At 40.8% G+C, this 17737-nt stretch overlaps 1 protein-coding gene across 4 annotated transcripts in view; it reads left to right on the top strand.

The window, feature by feature from the left end:
- The window catches only part of LOC128643506 (CLIP-associating protein 1-like), a 235599-nt gene that overhangs the window by 110606 nt on the left and 107256 nt on the right, over positions 1-17737 (top strand). For 2 of the 4 annotated variants that reach the window (XM_053696355.1, XM_053696353.1), the window contains exon 4: positions 8881-9015. In XM_053696355.1, the coding sequence (XP_053552330.1) occupies positions 8881-9015 (135 nt within the window). Of the gene's footprint in view, positions 1-8880; positions 9025-17737 lie in introns of all 4 variants that reach the window. The other 2 variants (XM_053696354.1, XM_053696352.1) reach the window with 1 other exon arrangement.

Here is a 17737-nt window from a genome sequence, read left to right as displayed (position 1 = left end):
ATATTGCTTGTTAACTTTGTTTAAAGTGTTTTCCAAGCTTGCTAGTCTCATTGCTAGTCTGTACAAACATGTCTGACAGAGAGGAAACTACTTGTTCATTATGTTTAAAAGCCATGGTGGAGCCCCATAGGAGAATGTGTACTAAATGTATTGATTTCACCTTAAACAGTAAAGATCAGTCTTTATCTATAAAAGAATTGTCACCAGAGGGGTCTGTCGAGGGGGGAAGTTATGCCGACTAACTCTCCCCACGTTGCGGACCCTTCGCCTCCCGCTCAAGGGACGCACGCTAATATGGCGCCAAGTACATCAGGGATGCCCATAGCGATTACTTTGCAGGACATGGCTGCAATCATGAATAATACCCTGTCACAGGTATTAGCCAGATTGCCTGAATTGAGAGGCAAGCGTGATAGCTCTGGGGTTAGACGAGATACAGAGCGCGTAGATGCTGTAAGAGCCATGTCTGATACTGCGTCACAATATGCAGAACCTGAGGACGGAGAGCTTCAGTCTGTGGGTGACGTCTCTGAATCGGGGAGACCTGATTCAGAGATTTCTAATTTTAAATTTAAGCTTGAGAACCTCCGTGTGTTACTTGGGGAGGTATTAGCTGCTCTGAATGGCTGTGACACAATTGCAGTGCCAGAGAAATTGTGTAGGCTGGATAAATACTATGCAGTGCCGGTGAGTACTGATGTTTTTCCAATACCTAAAAGGCTTACAGAAATTATTAGTAAGGAGTGGGATAGACCCGGTGTGCCCTTTTCCCCACCTCCTATATTTAGAAAAATGTTTCCAATAGATGCCACTACACGGGACTTATGGCAGTCAGTCCCTAAGGTGGAGGGAGCAGTTTCTACTTTAGCAAAGCGTACCACTATCCCGGTTGAGGACAGTTGTGCTTTTTCAGATCCAATGGATAAAAAATTAGAGGGTTACCTTAAGAAAATGTTTATTCAACAAGGTTTTATTTTACAGCCCCTTGCATGCATTGCGCCTGTCACTGCTGCAGCGGCGTTCTGGTTCGAGGCCCTGGAAGAGGCCATCCATACAGCTCCATTGACTGAAATTATTGACAAGCTTAGAACTCTTAAGCTAGCTAACTCATTTGTTTCTGATGCCATTGTTCATTTGACTAAACTAACGGCTAAGAATTCCGGATTCGCCATCCAGGCGCGTAGGGCGCTATGGCTTAAATCCTGGTCAGCTGATGGGACTTCAAAGTCTAAATTACTCAACATTCCTTTCAAGGGGCAGACCTTATTCGGGCCTGGTTTGAAAGAAATTATTGCTGACATTACTGGAGGTAAGGGTCATACCCTTCCTCAGGACAGGGCCAAATCAAGGGCCAAACAGTCTAATTTTCGTGCCTTTCAAAATTTCAATGCAGGTGCAGGATCAGCTCCCTCTACTTCAAAACAAGGGAACTTTTCCTCAATCTAAGCAGGCCTGGAAACCTACCCAGTCCTGGAACAAGGGCAAGCAGGCCAGAAAGCCTGCTGCTGCCTCCAAGACAGCATGAAGGAGCGGCCCCCTATCCGACAACTAATCTAGTAGGGGGCAGACTCTCTCTCTTCACCCAGGCATGTGCAAGAGATGTTCAGGATCCCTGGGCGTTGGAGATCATATCTCAGGGATATCTTCTGGACTTCAAAGCTTCTCCCCCACAAGGGAGATTTCACCTTTCAAGATTATCTGCAAACCAGATAAAGAAAGAGGCATTCCTAAGCTGCGTGCAAGACCTCCTTGTAATGGGAGTGATCCATCCAGTTCCGCGGACGGAACAAGGACAGGGGTTTTATTCAAATCTGTTTGTGGTTCCCAAAAAAGAGGGAACCTTCAGACCAATTTTGGATCTAAAGATCCTAAACAAATTCCTCAGAGTTCCATCATTCAAGATGAAAACTATTCGAACCATTTTACCCATGATCCAAGAGGGTCAGTACATGACCACAGTGGACTTAAAGGATGCCTACCTTCACATTCCGATCCACAAGAATCATCATCGGTTCCTGAGGTTTGCCTTTCTAGACAGGCATTACCAGTTTGTAGCTCTTCCATTCGGGTTGGCTACAGCCCCAAGAATTTTTACAAAGGTTCTGGGCTCACTTCTGGCGGTTCTAAGACCGCAAGGCATAGCGGTGGCTCCTTACCTAGACGACATCCTGATACAGGCGTCAAGCTTTCAAATTGCCAAGTCTCATACAGAGATAGTTCTGGCATTTCTGAGGTCGCATGGGTGGAAAGTGAACGAAGAAAAGAGTTCTCTATCTCCTCTCACAAGGGTTTCCTTCCTAGGGACTCTGATAGATTCTATAGAAATGAAAATTTACCTGACGGAGTCCAGGTTATCAAAACTTCTAAATGCTTGCCGTGTTCTTCACTCCATTCCGCGCCCCACGGTGGCTCAGTGCATGGAAGTAATTGGCTTAATGGTAGCGGTGATGGACATAGTGCCATTTGCGCGCCTGCATCTCAGACCGCTGCAATTATGCATGCTCAGTCAGTGGAATGGGGATTACACAGATTTGTCCCCTCTACTAAATCTGGATCAGGAAACCAGAGATTCTCTTCTCTGGTGGTTATCTCGGGTCCATCTGTCCAAAGGTATGACCTTTCGCAGGCCAGATTGGACCATTGTAACAAAAGACGCCAGCCTTCTAGGTTGGGGTGCAGTCTGGAACTCCCTGAAGGCTCAGGGTTCATGGACTCATGAGGAGAAACTCCTCCCAATAAATATTCTGGAGTTAAGAGCAATATTCAATGCTCTTCTAGCTTGGCCTCAGTTAGCAACACTGAGGTTCATCAGATTTCAGTCGGACAACATCATGACTGTGGCTTACATCATCCATCAAGGGGGGACCAGGAGTTCCCTAGCGATGTCAGAAGTCTCCAAGATAATTCGCTGGGCAGAGACTCACTCTTGCCACCTATCAGCGATCCATATCCCAGGGGTAGAGAACTGGGAGGCGGATTTTCTAAGTCTTCAGACTTTTCATCCGGGGGAGTGGGAACTCCATCCGGAGGTGTTTGCTCAATTGGTTCTCTGTTGGGGCAAACCAGAACTGGATCTCATGGCGTCTCGCCAGAACGCCAAGCTTCCTTGTTACGGATCCAGGTCCAGGGACCCAGAAGCGGCACTGATAGATGCTCTAGCAGCGCCTTGGTTCTTCAACCTGGCCTATGTGTTTCCTCCGTTTCCTCTGTTCCCTCGTCTGATTGCCAAAATCAAACAGGAGAGAGCATCGGTGATATTGATAGCGCCTGCGTGGCCACGCAGGACCTGGTATGCAGACCTAGTGGACATGTCATCCTTTCCACCATGGACTCTGCCTCTGAGACAAGACCTTCTAATACAAGGTCCTTTCAATCATCCGTATCTACTTTCTCTGAGACTGACTGCATGGAGATTGAACGCTTGATCCTATCAAAGCGTAGCTTCTCCGAGTCAGTAATTGATACCTTAATACAGGCACGAAAGCCTGTCACCAGGAAAATTTACCACAAGATTTGGCGTAAATATCTTCATTGGTGTGAATCCAAGAATTACTCATGGAGTAGGGTTAGGATTCCTAGAATATTGTCCTTCCTCCAAGAGGGTTTGGACAAAGGACTATCAGCTAGTTCTTTAAAGGGACAGATTTCTGCTCTGTCTATTCTTTTACACAAGCGTCTGGCAGAAGTTCCAGACGTTCAGGCATTTTGTCAGGCTTTAGTTAGAATTAAGCCTGTGTTTAAACCTGTTGCTCCCCCATGGAGCTTAAACTTGGTTCTTAAAGTTCTTCAAGGGGTTCCATTTGAACCCCTTCATTCTATTGATATCAAACTTCTATCATGGAAAGTTCTTTTTCTGATGGCTATTTCCTCGGCTCGAAGAGTCTCGGAGTTATCTGCCTTACATTGTGATTCTCCTTATCTGATCTTTCATTCAGATAAAGTAGTTCTGCGTACAAAACCTGGGTTTTTACCTAAGGTGGTTTCTAACAAGAATATCAATCAAGAGATTGTTGTTCCATCATTATGCCCTGATCCTTCTTCAAAGAAGGAACGTCTTTTGCATAATCTAGACGTAGTCCGTGCATTGAAGTTTTACTTGCAGGCTACTAAAGATTTTCGCCAAACATTTCACCTGTTTGTTATTTACTCTGGACAGAGGAGAGGTCAAAAGGCCTCGGCAACCTCTCTTTCTTTTTGGCTTCGGAGTATAATCCGTTTAGCATATGAGACTGCTGGACACCAGCCCCCTGAAAGAATTACAGCTCATTCTACTAGAGCTGTGGCTTCCACCTGGGCCTTTAAAAATGAGGCCTCTGTTGAACAGATTTGCAAGGCTGCGACTTGGTCTTCGCTTCATACCTTTTCAAAATTTTACAAATTTGATACTTTTGCTTCTTCAGAGGCTGTTTTTGGGAGAAAGGTTCTACAGGCAGTGGTTCCTTCCATTTAAGTTTGTGCCTTGTCCCTCCCATCATCCGTGTACTTAAGCTTTGGTATTGGTATCCCACAAGTAATGGATGATCCGTGGACTGGATACACTTAACAAGAGAAAACATAATTTATGCTTACCTGATAAATTTATTTCTCTTGTAGTGTATCCAGTCCACGGCCCGCCCTGTCCTTTTAAGGCAGGTCTAAATTTTAATTAAACTTCAGTCACCACTGCACCCTATGGTTTCTCCTTTCTCGGCTTATTTCGGTCGAATGACTGGATATGGCAGTTAGGGGAGGAGCTATATAGCAGCTTTGCTGTGGGTGATCCTCTTGCAACTTCCTGTTGGGAAGGAGAATATCCCACAAGTAATGGATGATCCGTGGACTGGATACACTACAAGAGAAATAAATTTATCAGGTAAGCATAAATTATGTTTTTTCACTGTTATTTCAAATTTTGTCAAAATTTGTTTCTCTTAAAGGCACAGTAACGTTTTTTATATTGCTTGTTAACTTGCTTTAAAGTGTTTTCCAAGCTTGCTAGTCTCATTGCTAGTCTGTACAAACATGTCTGAAACAGAGGATACTTGTTCATTATGTTTAAAAGCCATGGTGGAGCCCCATAGGAGAATGTGTACTAAATGTATTGATTTCACCTTAAACAGTAAAGATCAGTCTTTATCTATAAAAGAATTGTCACCAGAAGGGTCTGTCAAGGGGGAAGTTATGCCGACTAACTCTCCCCACGTGTCGGACCCTTCGCCTCCCGCTCAAGGGACGCACGCTAATATGGCGCCAAGTACATCAGGGACGCCCATAGCGATTACTTTGCAGGACATGGCTGCAATCATGAATAATACCCTGTCAGAGGTATTATCCAGATTGCCTGAATTGAGAGGCAAGCGCGATAGCTCTGGGGTTAGACGAGATACAGAGTGCGTAGATGCTGTAAGAGCCATGTCTGATACTGCGTCACAATATGCAGAACCTGAGGACGGAGAGCTTCAGTCTGTGGGTGACGTCTCTGAATCGGGGAGACCTGATTCAGAGATTTCTAATTTTAAATTTAAGCTTGAGAACCTCCGTGTATTGCTTGGGGAGGTATTAGCTGCTCTGAATGACTGTGACACAATTGCAGTGCCAGAGAAATTGTGTAGGCTGGATAAATACTATGCAGTGCCGGTGAGTACTGATGTTTTTCCAATACCTAAAAGGCTTACAGAAATTATTAGTAAGGAGTGGGATAGGCCCGGTGTGCCCTTTTCCCCACCTCCTATATTTAGAAAAATGTTTCCAATAGATGCCACTACACGGGACTTATGGCAGACAGTCCCTAAGGTGGAGGGAGCAGTTTCTACTTTAGCAAAGCGTACCACTATCCCGGTTGAGGACAGTTGTGCTTTTTCAGATCCAATGGATAAAAAATTAGAGGGTTACCTTAAGAAAATGTTTATTCAACAAAGTTTTATTTTACAGCCCCTTGCATGCATTGCGCCTGTCACTGCTGCGGCGGCATTCTGGTTTGAGGCCCTGGAAGAGGCCATCCATACAGCTCCATTGACTGAAATTGTTGACAAGCTTAGAACTCTTAAGCTAGCTAACTCATTTGTTTCTGATGCCATTGTTCATTTGACTAAACTAACGGCTAACAATTCCGGATTCGCCATCCAGGCGCGTAGGTCGCTATGGCTCTCTTTCGCGCTCGCTCTCTCTGTTGCGCGCACTCTCTCTGTTGCGCGCACTCTCTCTGTTGCGCGCACTCTCTCTGTCGCGCGCACTCTCTCTGTCGCGCGCACTCTCTCTGTCGCGCGCACTCTCTCTGTCGCGCGCACTCTCTCTGTCGCGCGCACTCTCTCTGTCGCGCTCTCTCTCTCTCGCGCTCTCTCTCTTTCGCGCTCTCTCTCTTTCGCGCTCTCTCTCTTTCGCGCTCTCTCTCTTTCGCGCTCTCTCTCTTTCGCGCTCTCTCTCTTTCGCGCTCTCTCTCTTTCGCGCTCTCTCTCTTTCGCGCTCTCTCTCTTTCGCGCTCTCTCTCTTTCGCGCTCTCTCTCTTTCGCGCTCTCTCTTTCGCGCGCTCTTTTCGCTCTCTCTTTTCGCGCTCTCTCTCTTTTCGCGCTCTCTCACTTTCGCGCTCTCTCACTTTCGCGCTCTCTCACTTTCGCGCTCTCTCACTTTCGCGCTCTCTCACTTTCGCGCTCTCTCACTTTCGCGCTCTCTCACTTTCGCGCTCTCTCTCTCACTTTCGCGCTCTCTCTCTCTCTCTCGCGCTCTCTCTCTCTCGCGCTCTCTCTCTCTCTCTCTCGCGCTCTCTCTCTCTTTTTCGCGCTCTCTCTCTTTCGCGCTCTTTCTCTTTCGCGCTCTCTCTCTCTTTCGCGCTCTCTCTCTTTCGCGCTCTCTCTCTCTTTCGTGCTCTCTTGCGCGCTCTTTTGCGCGCTCTCTCTTTTGCGCGCTCTCTCTTTTGCGCGCTCTCTCTTTTGCGCGCGCTCTCTTTTGCGCGCGCTCTCTTTTGCGCGCGCTCTCTTTTGCGCGCGCTCTCTCTCTTTCGCGCGCGCTCTCTCTCTTTGGCGCGCTCTCTCTTTGGCGCGCTCTCTCTCTCTCTCTTTCGCTCTCTCTCTCTCTCTTTCGCTCTCTCTCTCTCTCTTTCGCGCTCTCTCTCTCTTTCGCGCTCTCTCTCTCTTTAGTGCTCTCTCTCTCTTTAGTGCTCTCTTTTTAGCGCTTCTCTCTCTTTCGCGTGTGTGTGTGTATATATATATATGTATATATTTATATATATTTATTTATATATATTTATATATATATATATATATATATATATATATATATATATATATATATATATATATATATATATATATATATATATATATATATATAATGTGTGTGTGTATGTATATATATATATATATATATATATATATATTTATTTATGTGTGTGTTACGGGTAAAGTAAGAAATCAGGCAAAACGGACATTGCCCAAGCGGCTGTGGGTAAAGCCCAATGTACTGTAATTCCCCCATGTACACTATTTCTTTTGCCTCTGCCTGCGAGGTTGAAGGTGGGTGCCCCTCAGATCCTCTAGAATCCACCCCAAGATAATGAAGATGGGGGAATGACAGTGCATGCTAAACAATCAAAAACAAATAATTTAGAAAGATTATATTGAAAATACAGGCCCCAAAGTAGAAACTTAATGCAACAAAAGTGAATACACCTGTGGTCACTGACACACAAGTTAGATCACTGAAACAAAATTGAGTACACCTATGATTTCCAATTAGGTGACCAACTAAAAATCTGTCAAAATGCAGTTGCAGCAGTAATCAGGAGGTATAGATCGATACACAGTGCCAAAAATCAGAGCCGCAGTGGCTGTCCTCCTAAAATGACGCCACGGACAGTGCGCTACTTGCACGATCTTGCTCTGAAAAACAGGCAAGTGCTTCAGATTCGCATCAAGGCAAGTGCTTCAGATTTATCTTAGGGATTATCGATAGAAATTGGAGTTTCTGTGACAGCTCAGACAGTGCTAAGGACATTGCATAATCTATGGACAGCATCCAAGCAAAAAACCCTTGCTCTTTTGCTAAACAACATGAAAAGCCTGATGAATACTGGGAGCACATTATTTGGTAAGATGGCCAAGATCAAGATACAATTTTTCGGCTCAGATGGTGTGCAGTATGTTTGGTGTGAACCTGGTTAGGATTATTACAGTGAATGCATAGTCCCAACAGTGAATCATGGAGGTGGGAGTGTGACAATATGGGGCTGCATGACTGCAAAAGGTGTTGGGGAGATGACATTTATAGATGGCACCATGAATGCCTGCAATATACCAAAATACTGGCTGACAATATGGAGTTTCTAAAGGAGAAACAAGTGAAAACTATGACCTGGCAAAGTATGTCACCTGACTTGAATCCAGTAGAACACCTTTGGCGTTAGTTTAAAGAGAATGGTAGAGCAACACAACCCCTCCAGCAAAGAGCAGCTGAAAAAAAAATATATCTGAAGGGCAGAACATCTCTACAGAAATTTGTATGACACTTGTTTCCTCCATGCCCAGGAGGATTGAGTCTGTCATCAGAAATAAAGGTGGACATGCAAAGTATTGGAAAAAATAATAGATTTGAATGCATTGATTTCCTGCTTTAGGCCCAGTATTTTTAATATAGTAAATCTAAACTGTTAGTTTTTAATTTTACATAAGAGCAAATACCCTACTGTAAAACTTAGATTTAATGCAGTTACTGTTAGGTTATACAATTTTGAATCATTTGACATTTAATTGATATTGCACTGGGGTGTACTCACTGCTGTTGTATACTGTATGTTTAATGCGGTGACTCAGCATTAAGGGGATTTATATACATAAATCGACACAGGGGCTTCTGTATTGTCATCATCTATATCTGAAACTAAGAAAACTTTTTGATTCTGGTCCACAGGTTAAAGTTGCAATATTAAAGTACATTGAATCACTTGCACGACAAATGGACCCAACAGATTTTGTGAACTCCAGCGAGACACGGTTAGCAGTCTCTAGAATCATCACTTGGACAACTGAACCAAAGAGCTCTGATGTGAGAAAGGTACATAGTATCCAGTAGCTATGTGTATGAGTGCTGCCCTCCAGTGTGTTTGCGCATTACTCTCCATGTGCATGGGTGCTGCGTCTCCTGTGTTTATGGAAGTTGCTCTGTGCTGTGTGTTTGGCCACTGCCCTGCTTGTGTGTGTGAGTGCTTCTGTGCTGTTTTCATTTGTCTTCGCTGAATATAACATCACTATGCATAGCTATTGTAGTGTGTGCACCAACTCTGACCTCTGAACTGCTGTGCTTGATTTTTATTATTCTCTAGGTACGGTTCAGTTCCATATTGAGTGAAACATCTTATCTTATATTTTATATAATAAATTGATCTTAAAGATTGGGTATCATAATTATTTTGATTGTTTATTTTTAGTTATTTGTAAATATGTGCACTTGTATTTCTTTCTATAAGGCAGGGAGAGTCCACGACTTAAAGGGACACTATACCCAAACATTTTCTTTCATGATTAAGATAGAGAATACAACTTTAAACAATATTCCAATTTACTTCTATTACCTAATTTGCTTCATTCTTTAGATATACTTTAATGAAGAAATAGCAATGCACAAGGTGAACCAATCACAGGAGGCATCTATGTGCAGCTACCAATCAGCAGCTACTAAGCATATCTAGATATGCTTTTCAGCAAAGAATATCAAGAGAATGAAGCAAAATAGATAATAGAAGTAAATTAGAAAGTTGTTTATAATTGTATGCTCTTTCTAAATCATGAAAGAAAAAAATTTGGGTTTCATGTCCCTTTAATTCCTTGTTGGGAAATACAACACCTGTCCACCAGGAGGAGGCAAAGACACCCCAGCTAAAGGCTTAAATATCCCTCCTACTTCCCCTATCCCCCCAGTCATTCTTTGCCTTTTGTCACTAGAGGAGGATGGCAGAGAAGTGTTCCTCCTTACATACTTTTTTTCTAAGTTTTACAAGTTTGATGTGTTTGCTTCGGCTGAAGCAGCTTTCGGGAGAAAGGTTTTGCAGGCTGTGGTGACCTCAGTTTAGGGTCCGCCTCTTTTTTGTTCCCTCCCGTTATTCTTTCAGTGTCCTCTGGAGCTTGGGTATGGTGTTCCCAACAGTAAGAAATAAAGTCGTGGACTTACCAGATAAATTCCTTTCTTTCCTGGCAGGGAGAGTCCACGACCCTGCCCGTTATTCTTTTGGTTTTTCTTCTGGCACCTTTATACCCTGATGTTTCTCCTACTTTTCCTCGTTCCCTCGGCCAAATGACTGGGGGGATAGGGGAAGTCTGAGGGATATTCTTTGCCTCCTTCTGTTGACCAGGTGTTGTATTTCCCAACAGTAAGGAATTAAGTCGTTGACTCTCCCTGCCAGGAAAGAAAGGAATGTATCTATTTAACATAAATTTAGTTTTTTTCAGTGTATATACAATTCACTTTTTTGATTAGAAAGTCAAATCATTGGTGCTTGTTTGTAGGTCCATTGCTACATGTGATACTTAAACATGGCAGTGTTGCAAATATGATTAATTACCAAGTAATTTACTTCAAAACAATACCATTGTAGCTTGTTGCTGGTCTAGATACTTTTTAAAAGAACGTAGCTCTTTGATACTTAGAGGGGTGTATTGCAGTCCATAAGAAGTGCTATTGCTTAGAGCATTTTTTTTTCATGTCATGTTCATTTTTACGGTCGCACCATTCCATTAGAACTGAAAATTTTGGATGTTTTTTTCCAGTTCCAATCCATCAGAAAACTATTCAAGTAAATTTTCTCATCTGTTTTGTACAGTTCAGGAGCTTTGTTCTCTTAAAAACCCATTTGTCCTCTTTCAAATTGCATGATTGCAAATAATTGTATGGACTCCTTTTTTTCTAAGATCCCTTCAACACAAAGCCTGTTTCTAGAATTGATTTTTATTTGTTATAGTTGTAATTCAAGTGGCTTAAAGGAACATGAAACACATTTTTTTTCTTTCCTGATTTAAATAGAGCATACATTTCTGAACAACTTTCCAATTTACTTCTAATATAATTTTTGCGTCATTCTCTTGGTATCCTTTATTGATGAAACAGAAATGCACTACTTAGAGCTAGCTGAACACATCTGTAAGCCTATATGTGCAGCCACCAATAAGCAGCTAGCTCCCAACTCCTGAGCCTACTTAGGTATGATTTTTCAACAAAGGATAAAAAAAGGAACAAAGCAAATTAGATAATAGAAGTAAATTGCAAAGTCGTTTAAAAATGTATGCTCTTTATGACTCAGGAAAGAAAAATTTGGGGTTTAATGTACCTTTAACCCCTTGAGTGCCAACGACGGCTCTGAACCGTTGCAGAGTCTCCCACTCTGGTGCTAACGGCTCAGAGCCGTCATTGGCTCTCTCCCACCTTGAGGGAGATCTGGGGGCTCCCACCCACTCCTTCCCTGGCGATCGGGCCTGTATAGTGACAGGCATCGCCGGGGCTTCACGTTTTGCATGGTGACGTCACGCACAATGCGTGATGATGTCACCGTGCAACTTTATTAACAAAATACATAGTATAGGGAAAGGAGGCATGCTGCTTAGAAGCCTGTATCTCAGGCATCTAAGCAACTACAGACCCCCCAAGACCTACCATTGGAAAAGGTAATTGCCTAACCTGTCCAACTGTATAAATCTCTGGGATCTGAAAGAAGAAAAAAAGTCACATTTTTTTTTTTTTTTTAAATAAAAATTAAAAAACCCTCAAATCAGCTTAGCACCCAGATGGGAAAGTGCTTAGCACTCAAAGGGTTAACTAACTGGAGCAGTCACTCCCCTAACATATTTGAATGGTGCAATATATAGTCCACAGCACAGTATAGAAGAATCTTTATCTTTATTCAATTAACTTGGTACAAAAGTCATGCAACGCTTCAAGACTAGCTCCTAATCTTGCAAGATTAAGAGCTAGTCTCAACGTTGCATGACTTTTGTACCAAGTTGATTGAATAAAGATAAAGATTCTTCTATACTGTGCTGTGGACTATATATTGCACTGTACTATGGTAAGGGCATTGGCCGAAGCCCAGTCTGCATCGGCACTTTAAAGGAGCTTCCAAAGGCATAGCTGCTGTTGCAAGTGTGTATGCTAACCGATTTGAATGCCATCGAATATGAAGCAGAAAGCCCAGCTGAGTTCAATACAATTTTTTTATTTAAAGCAGATCTAAATGGATTAGGACGGGGGCTCAGATTATGTACTTTGTATTAAAGATAACAGTCTATTTGAATTTTTTATTGTTTAAAATGAGAACTTTTTGGGGGGGAGAGAGGACTTCCGGTGTAGGCGGAGTTGATTGGTCGCATGTGAGCGGCGTCTTGAGGCTGGATATTGTGGCCACCACTCGCCTGCTAGCGTACTAGGCCCTGTGCATAGAGCGGTTGGTTCGGCCTTGCTTGCTCGGCGCTGCCCAGTTCTTTCGGGGCTTCACTCCGGGCGTCTATTCTAGCCATTCTAGACCCTTTGGCTAGGGTCACCGCCAGGTACCCTCCTCCGCTGGGAGGCGGAGTCTGAAGAAGATCTTTTCTGATTAAGCTTGCTGGGTAAGCCTGACAGCGGGAGCCGTTTTTAAAAGCCATCCTGAATCCAACAGACTTGCCAGTCCCTGGCTATGCTCTAAGAAGAAGCTACTTACCTGAGTAAGGATCATCCAAAGGTTGATCAACTGGCTCAACTCTCCATATCTCCTGCAGCAGACCATGTGGTAGGCTGGAGTGATAGGTTTTGCAGCAGTCCACCGCATTGCGCATCACTCGCCTACCGAGGTAGGAGGCATCAACCCTGTTAAGCAAAGTTGAGATAAGGAGTCGGGACAGGCCAGCTATATATGGTAATTGAGCCTGTGCAGCTTCGGATGAGGCAGTGGATATTGTTTGATGACATGCTAAACGAACAGAGATAAGTTTGCTGTTCCTTCTCTATTTTTTAATTATCTGTGACTTTATTTCTGCTGACTGCATCAGATAGGTTGCGAGGGAGTAACCAGGCAATAAGCTAGTTAAAGGGACAGTCAAGTCCCAAAAAAACTTTCATGATTCAGATAGGGCATGTCATTTTAAACAACTTTCCAATTTACTTTTATCACCAATTTTGCTTTGTTCTCTTGGTATTCTTAGTTGAAAGCTAAAGCTAGGAGGTTCATATGCTAATTTCTTAGACCTTGAAGGCTGCCTCTAATCTAAATGCATTTTGATTTTTGAGTTTTTCACCACTAGAGTGCATTAGTTCATGTGTTTCATATAGATAACATTGAGCTCATGCACGTGAATTTACCATGGAGACAGCTCTGATTGGCTAAACTGCAAGTCTGTCAAAAGAGCTGAAATAAGGGGGCAATCTGCTAAGGCTTAGATACAAGGTAATCAGTGTAAAAGCTAATCTCTTCTTGCTTTCTTCAGCTGGAACTATTTTAATTTCTGGTCCCTTGTGGATATAATACGCTGCATAATTGAGACTCTTAAAAGTTCCAGATTGTAAATGTGATGTCTATGCCTCCTTAATCACCACATTTCTCTTTCTTACTGTGATTCATGTATGTTATATGTGGTGCTACTAATAAGCAGTGTGCTGTTATGTATCTAGCAGAGTGTCATCAGTTGCTCATAGTTTAAAAATTTTGATATTAGTTTATTAGGTTCATTAGTTAAGCGTTTGCATATGCTGATTTTGTACTAATCTGTGTGTCAGCTTCTGTTTCATTTCTCTCATCTGTTATAAGAGGTATTAGGCTGTTGGTATCCTTTCTTAACAGATTTTTTCTAAAATGACCTATGGATATCTCTGTTAATATTTGTTAATTGGGGATTACTGCTTGTATATAGTGTCTCTTAGGCTACATTTGTAAAAGAATATTTAGAAAATTACGATTATGATAAAAATGTTGCGGTAGAATTTGGGGTTGAAAATTGTTATCTACTGAGGGTAAAGTGAGGTAGCATTTAAATTTTATGCTTTGTCTCTAGGCCCAGTAGTCTAAGGATAAAAGTTTTGTTTTGCCATTTGGGAGGCCCTATTCACCTGTTGTTTTCTTTTTAACACCTCCTTGTCATCCCTATTAAAAAAAGGGGGGGTTGAATAAAAGGAAAGGGAGGGAATTTTTTTTTATTACACTTCTTAAAAAGATATATTATAAGACACTTTTAGATCTCTGTTGTCACAGTGATCCTTATATTGTCGCTCTTTTTTTCTGGGTTATATATCTTCACTCACTTTGTTGTTTTTGGGGGGGTTTTGTTTGTTTTTGTTTTGTTTTTGTTTTGTTGTTTTTTTGTTGTTTTTTGTTGTTTTTTTGTTGTTTTGTTGTTTTTTTGTTGTTGTTTTGTTGTTGTTTTTTGTTGTTGTTTTTTTGTGTTCTCTATGTTCAATGAAGTAATAAATTCTTAAGTATATGGATAAATATATCAATATAAATAAATGTAAATCACCTACAATGCCTCCCAAATATAAAGATATAAAAGCTTGTAATAGCTTAGAATTAGCTTCAGAAGGGCCTATTGAACATAGTTCTCAATCTACACTCCAGATAGACACAAACAATCTTGTGAAACAAATCTCAGAGCTTGTTCTGCCCCAATTTGATGGTATTAAAAAAGAAATTAATGGTCTTTCAACTGAGTTAAAGCAGTTTGCTATCAGGATTACTGAAGTTGAAGGCAGAGTGTCAGATCTAGAAGATTCCAATAATATCCAACAAGAGACTATGAAAGGACAAGAAGATAAGCTTAAATGTATGCAAAAAAGGAGGATTTGGAAGACCGATCTCGCAGAAACAATTTAAAAATTGTTGGCCTGCCAGAATCGGCAGATTATAATGATTTATTGTACTTTGCTTTGTATCTTCTTCCACAAGCCTTAGGCCTACCTAATGAGAAAATACCTATTCCTATAGAAAGAGCTCATAGATTAGGATCTATTAGAATGCAGGGTGATATAAAAAAATATAATAGGCCAATAATCTTTAAATGTCTGAATTTCCAGGATAAAGTTCAAATCCTCACTATGTATCGTAAAATGAACTCCTTCACAATCAAAGGCAATCGTATTCGCATTTTCCAAGATTATTCAGTAAATACCTTTAATAAAAGAAAGGAGATGGCTCTGTACTGCTCTGAAATTATAAAATAGGGGATTCAAGTTTCTCTTATCTACCCTGCAAAACTAAAAATCTGGCATGAATCTAAGGTTTATGTATTACAAAAAAACACAGGAAGCTAGAGATTTTATAGCAAAGCTTAATCACAGTGCCGCTTTAACAGAATAAAATATAAATAGGTAAAGAAAGTTCTATCAGCTGAGTCAGCAATGGATAGAGGACCTGGATCGGTCTGTTTTAAGCTTCTTTTTTTTTGTACTTCCCTCCTTCGCGCCCCACCCCTTGGTCTCTGTATTTTTCTTAGTCTACTCGCTTCCCAGTTTCTTTGTTTTAGATCAGAGAAAGTATTGATCTGATCTCTTGGAATGTGTGGGGGATCTCCTCTCCAATCAAAAGAAAAATAATTGTTAATCTTATGAAGAAATCTGCCCTTGATATCGCTATGATACAGGTAACCCATCTTAATTTATTAGAGATGGACAAACTTAAAGGGACACTGAACTCAAATGTTTTCTTTTGTGATTCAGATAGAGCATGACATTTTAAGCAACTTTCTAATTTACTCCTATTATCAAATTGTCTTCATTCTCTTGGTATCTTTATTTGAAATGCAAGAATGTAAGTTTAGATGCCGGCCCATTTTTGGTGAACAACCTGGGTTGTTCTTGCTGATTGGTGAATAAATGTATCCACCAATAAAAAAAGTGCTGTCCACAGTCTAAACCAAAAAAAAGCTTAGATGCCTTCTTTTTCAAATAAAGATAGCAAGAGAACGAAGAAAAAATGATAATAGGAGTAAATTAGAAAGTTGCCTAAAATGTCATGCTCTATCTGAATCATGAAATAAAAAAATTGGGTTCAGTGTCCCTTTAAGTTTGGCTGAATTGGAGAGGTGATCGCTTCTCCTGCATGCAAGAGCAAAAGAGGAGTAGCTTGTCTTAACAAAAATTTAGGTTTCCAAATTCTTTCAAGAGAAATTAATAGTATTAAGAGATTTTTAATACAAGATATCCGCCTGGTCCTATGTAATATTTATGCTCATTTCTTTTGTTTGGACAGCTGGGACAGCTTATATATAAAACTTCAATATGTAGATTATAATCTTATAATAGCCGGAGATTTTAATTTATCGGCTCACCCAATTTTGTATAGGCTTCTGAAAAAGAATTTGAATAGATATAACAGAGAAGCTAAATTTTTCCTAACTTTTAACAAAAAACTAAAACTCCAAGATATTTGGAGAATGCAGAATCCAGACTCTCAACAGTACACATGTGAATCTAAAACTCATCATACATTTTCCAGGATAGATATGTTCTTAATTGCGGACTATATGGCTCGTCATGAGATTAAGGCTGATATTAAAGGGACACTAAACCCAAAATGTTTCTTTCATGATTCAGATTTTTAAGCAACTTTCTAATTAACTCCTATTATCAAATTTTCTTCGTTCTCTTTCTATTTTTATTTAAAAAGCGGTAATATGATGCATATGAGCAGGCCCATTTTTGGTTGAGAAACTGGGTTATGCTTGCTTATTGGAGGGTAAATAAAAGCATCAAATAAGCAAGCGCTATATCCATGGTGCTGAACCTAAAATGGGCTGGCTGCTAAGATTTACATTCCTGCTTTTAAAATAAAGATAGCAAGAGAACAAAGAAAAATTGATAATAGGAGTAAATTAGAAAGTTGCTTAAAATTTCATGCTCTATCTGAATCATGAAAGAAAAAAATTGGGTTCAGTGTCCCTTTAAGGAGATACTGATTTCAGACTATGCAATTATCGCATTGTCAATTAACAGTAAGAAACTGTATGAAAAAGGTGTTGGGAACTTTTTTTTCCCTACATACCTCGTAAACGATTTAGGATTCAGGAATTGGCTGATTGGGAGGTGGCTAGAATTTAAAATGTTTAACCAGGAATATGAATCTAAGCCATAAATATACTGGGAGGCCGCAAAAGCGGGATTTAGAGGAGAGATCAAGGCATATATGATTTAAAAAAGAGGATATGGAAAGCAAGAGAATTACAGCTAGCCAATCAACTTAGAAATCAGTTTAAAACTTCTATACAACATCAGAACAAAGATAACTGGGAGGAATATCAAAAGGCAAAACTCAAAAGAGAAACTTTTTTTTAACCAACAAATGGTGAAAGCAGGGATAAAAAACCCAAAGCTATGTTCAATAAATATGGTCCTAAGTCCTCTAAATTTCTAGTTAACAGTGAAAAGTAGGGAACAAAAGTACCTTATAGAAGCAATTGGAACAGGTGAGTTTCGCTTGACAAATATTAAAGAAATTCAGGATATCTTCTTTCAACACTTAAAGAAAATATATTCACAGGAGCATATATCTCTAATAAATAAGGAATCTTTCTGGCAGTCAGTAAATCTTCCTAAAAACTCTGTAGAGGCTTTGGCAGAGCTGAACAGAGAAATTCAGCAGGAGGAAATTGTTCAAGCAATTAAGAGCTCTGCAAATTTGAAAGCCCCTGGTCCAGATCAGATCCCTTCAGAGTTCTATAAGATCTTAATAGAGCATGTAACTCCTGCTTTATCCATCCTCTTTAATAAATACTATATACAAAATGAGATGTTATCTACATTTTTTACAGTAGCTAAT

This window comes from Bombina bombina, unplaced genomic scaffold, assembly GCF_027579735.1.
Source record: "Bombina bombina isolate aBomBom1 unplaced genomic scaffold, aBomBom1.pri scaffold_655, whole genome shotgun sequence".
NCBI classification, from domain to species: Eukaryota; Metazoa; Chordata; class Amphibia; order Anura; family Bombinatoridae; genus Bombina; species Bombina bombina.
This window is presented reverse-complemented; position numbering and strand designations above follow the sequence as displayed.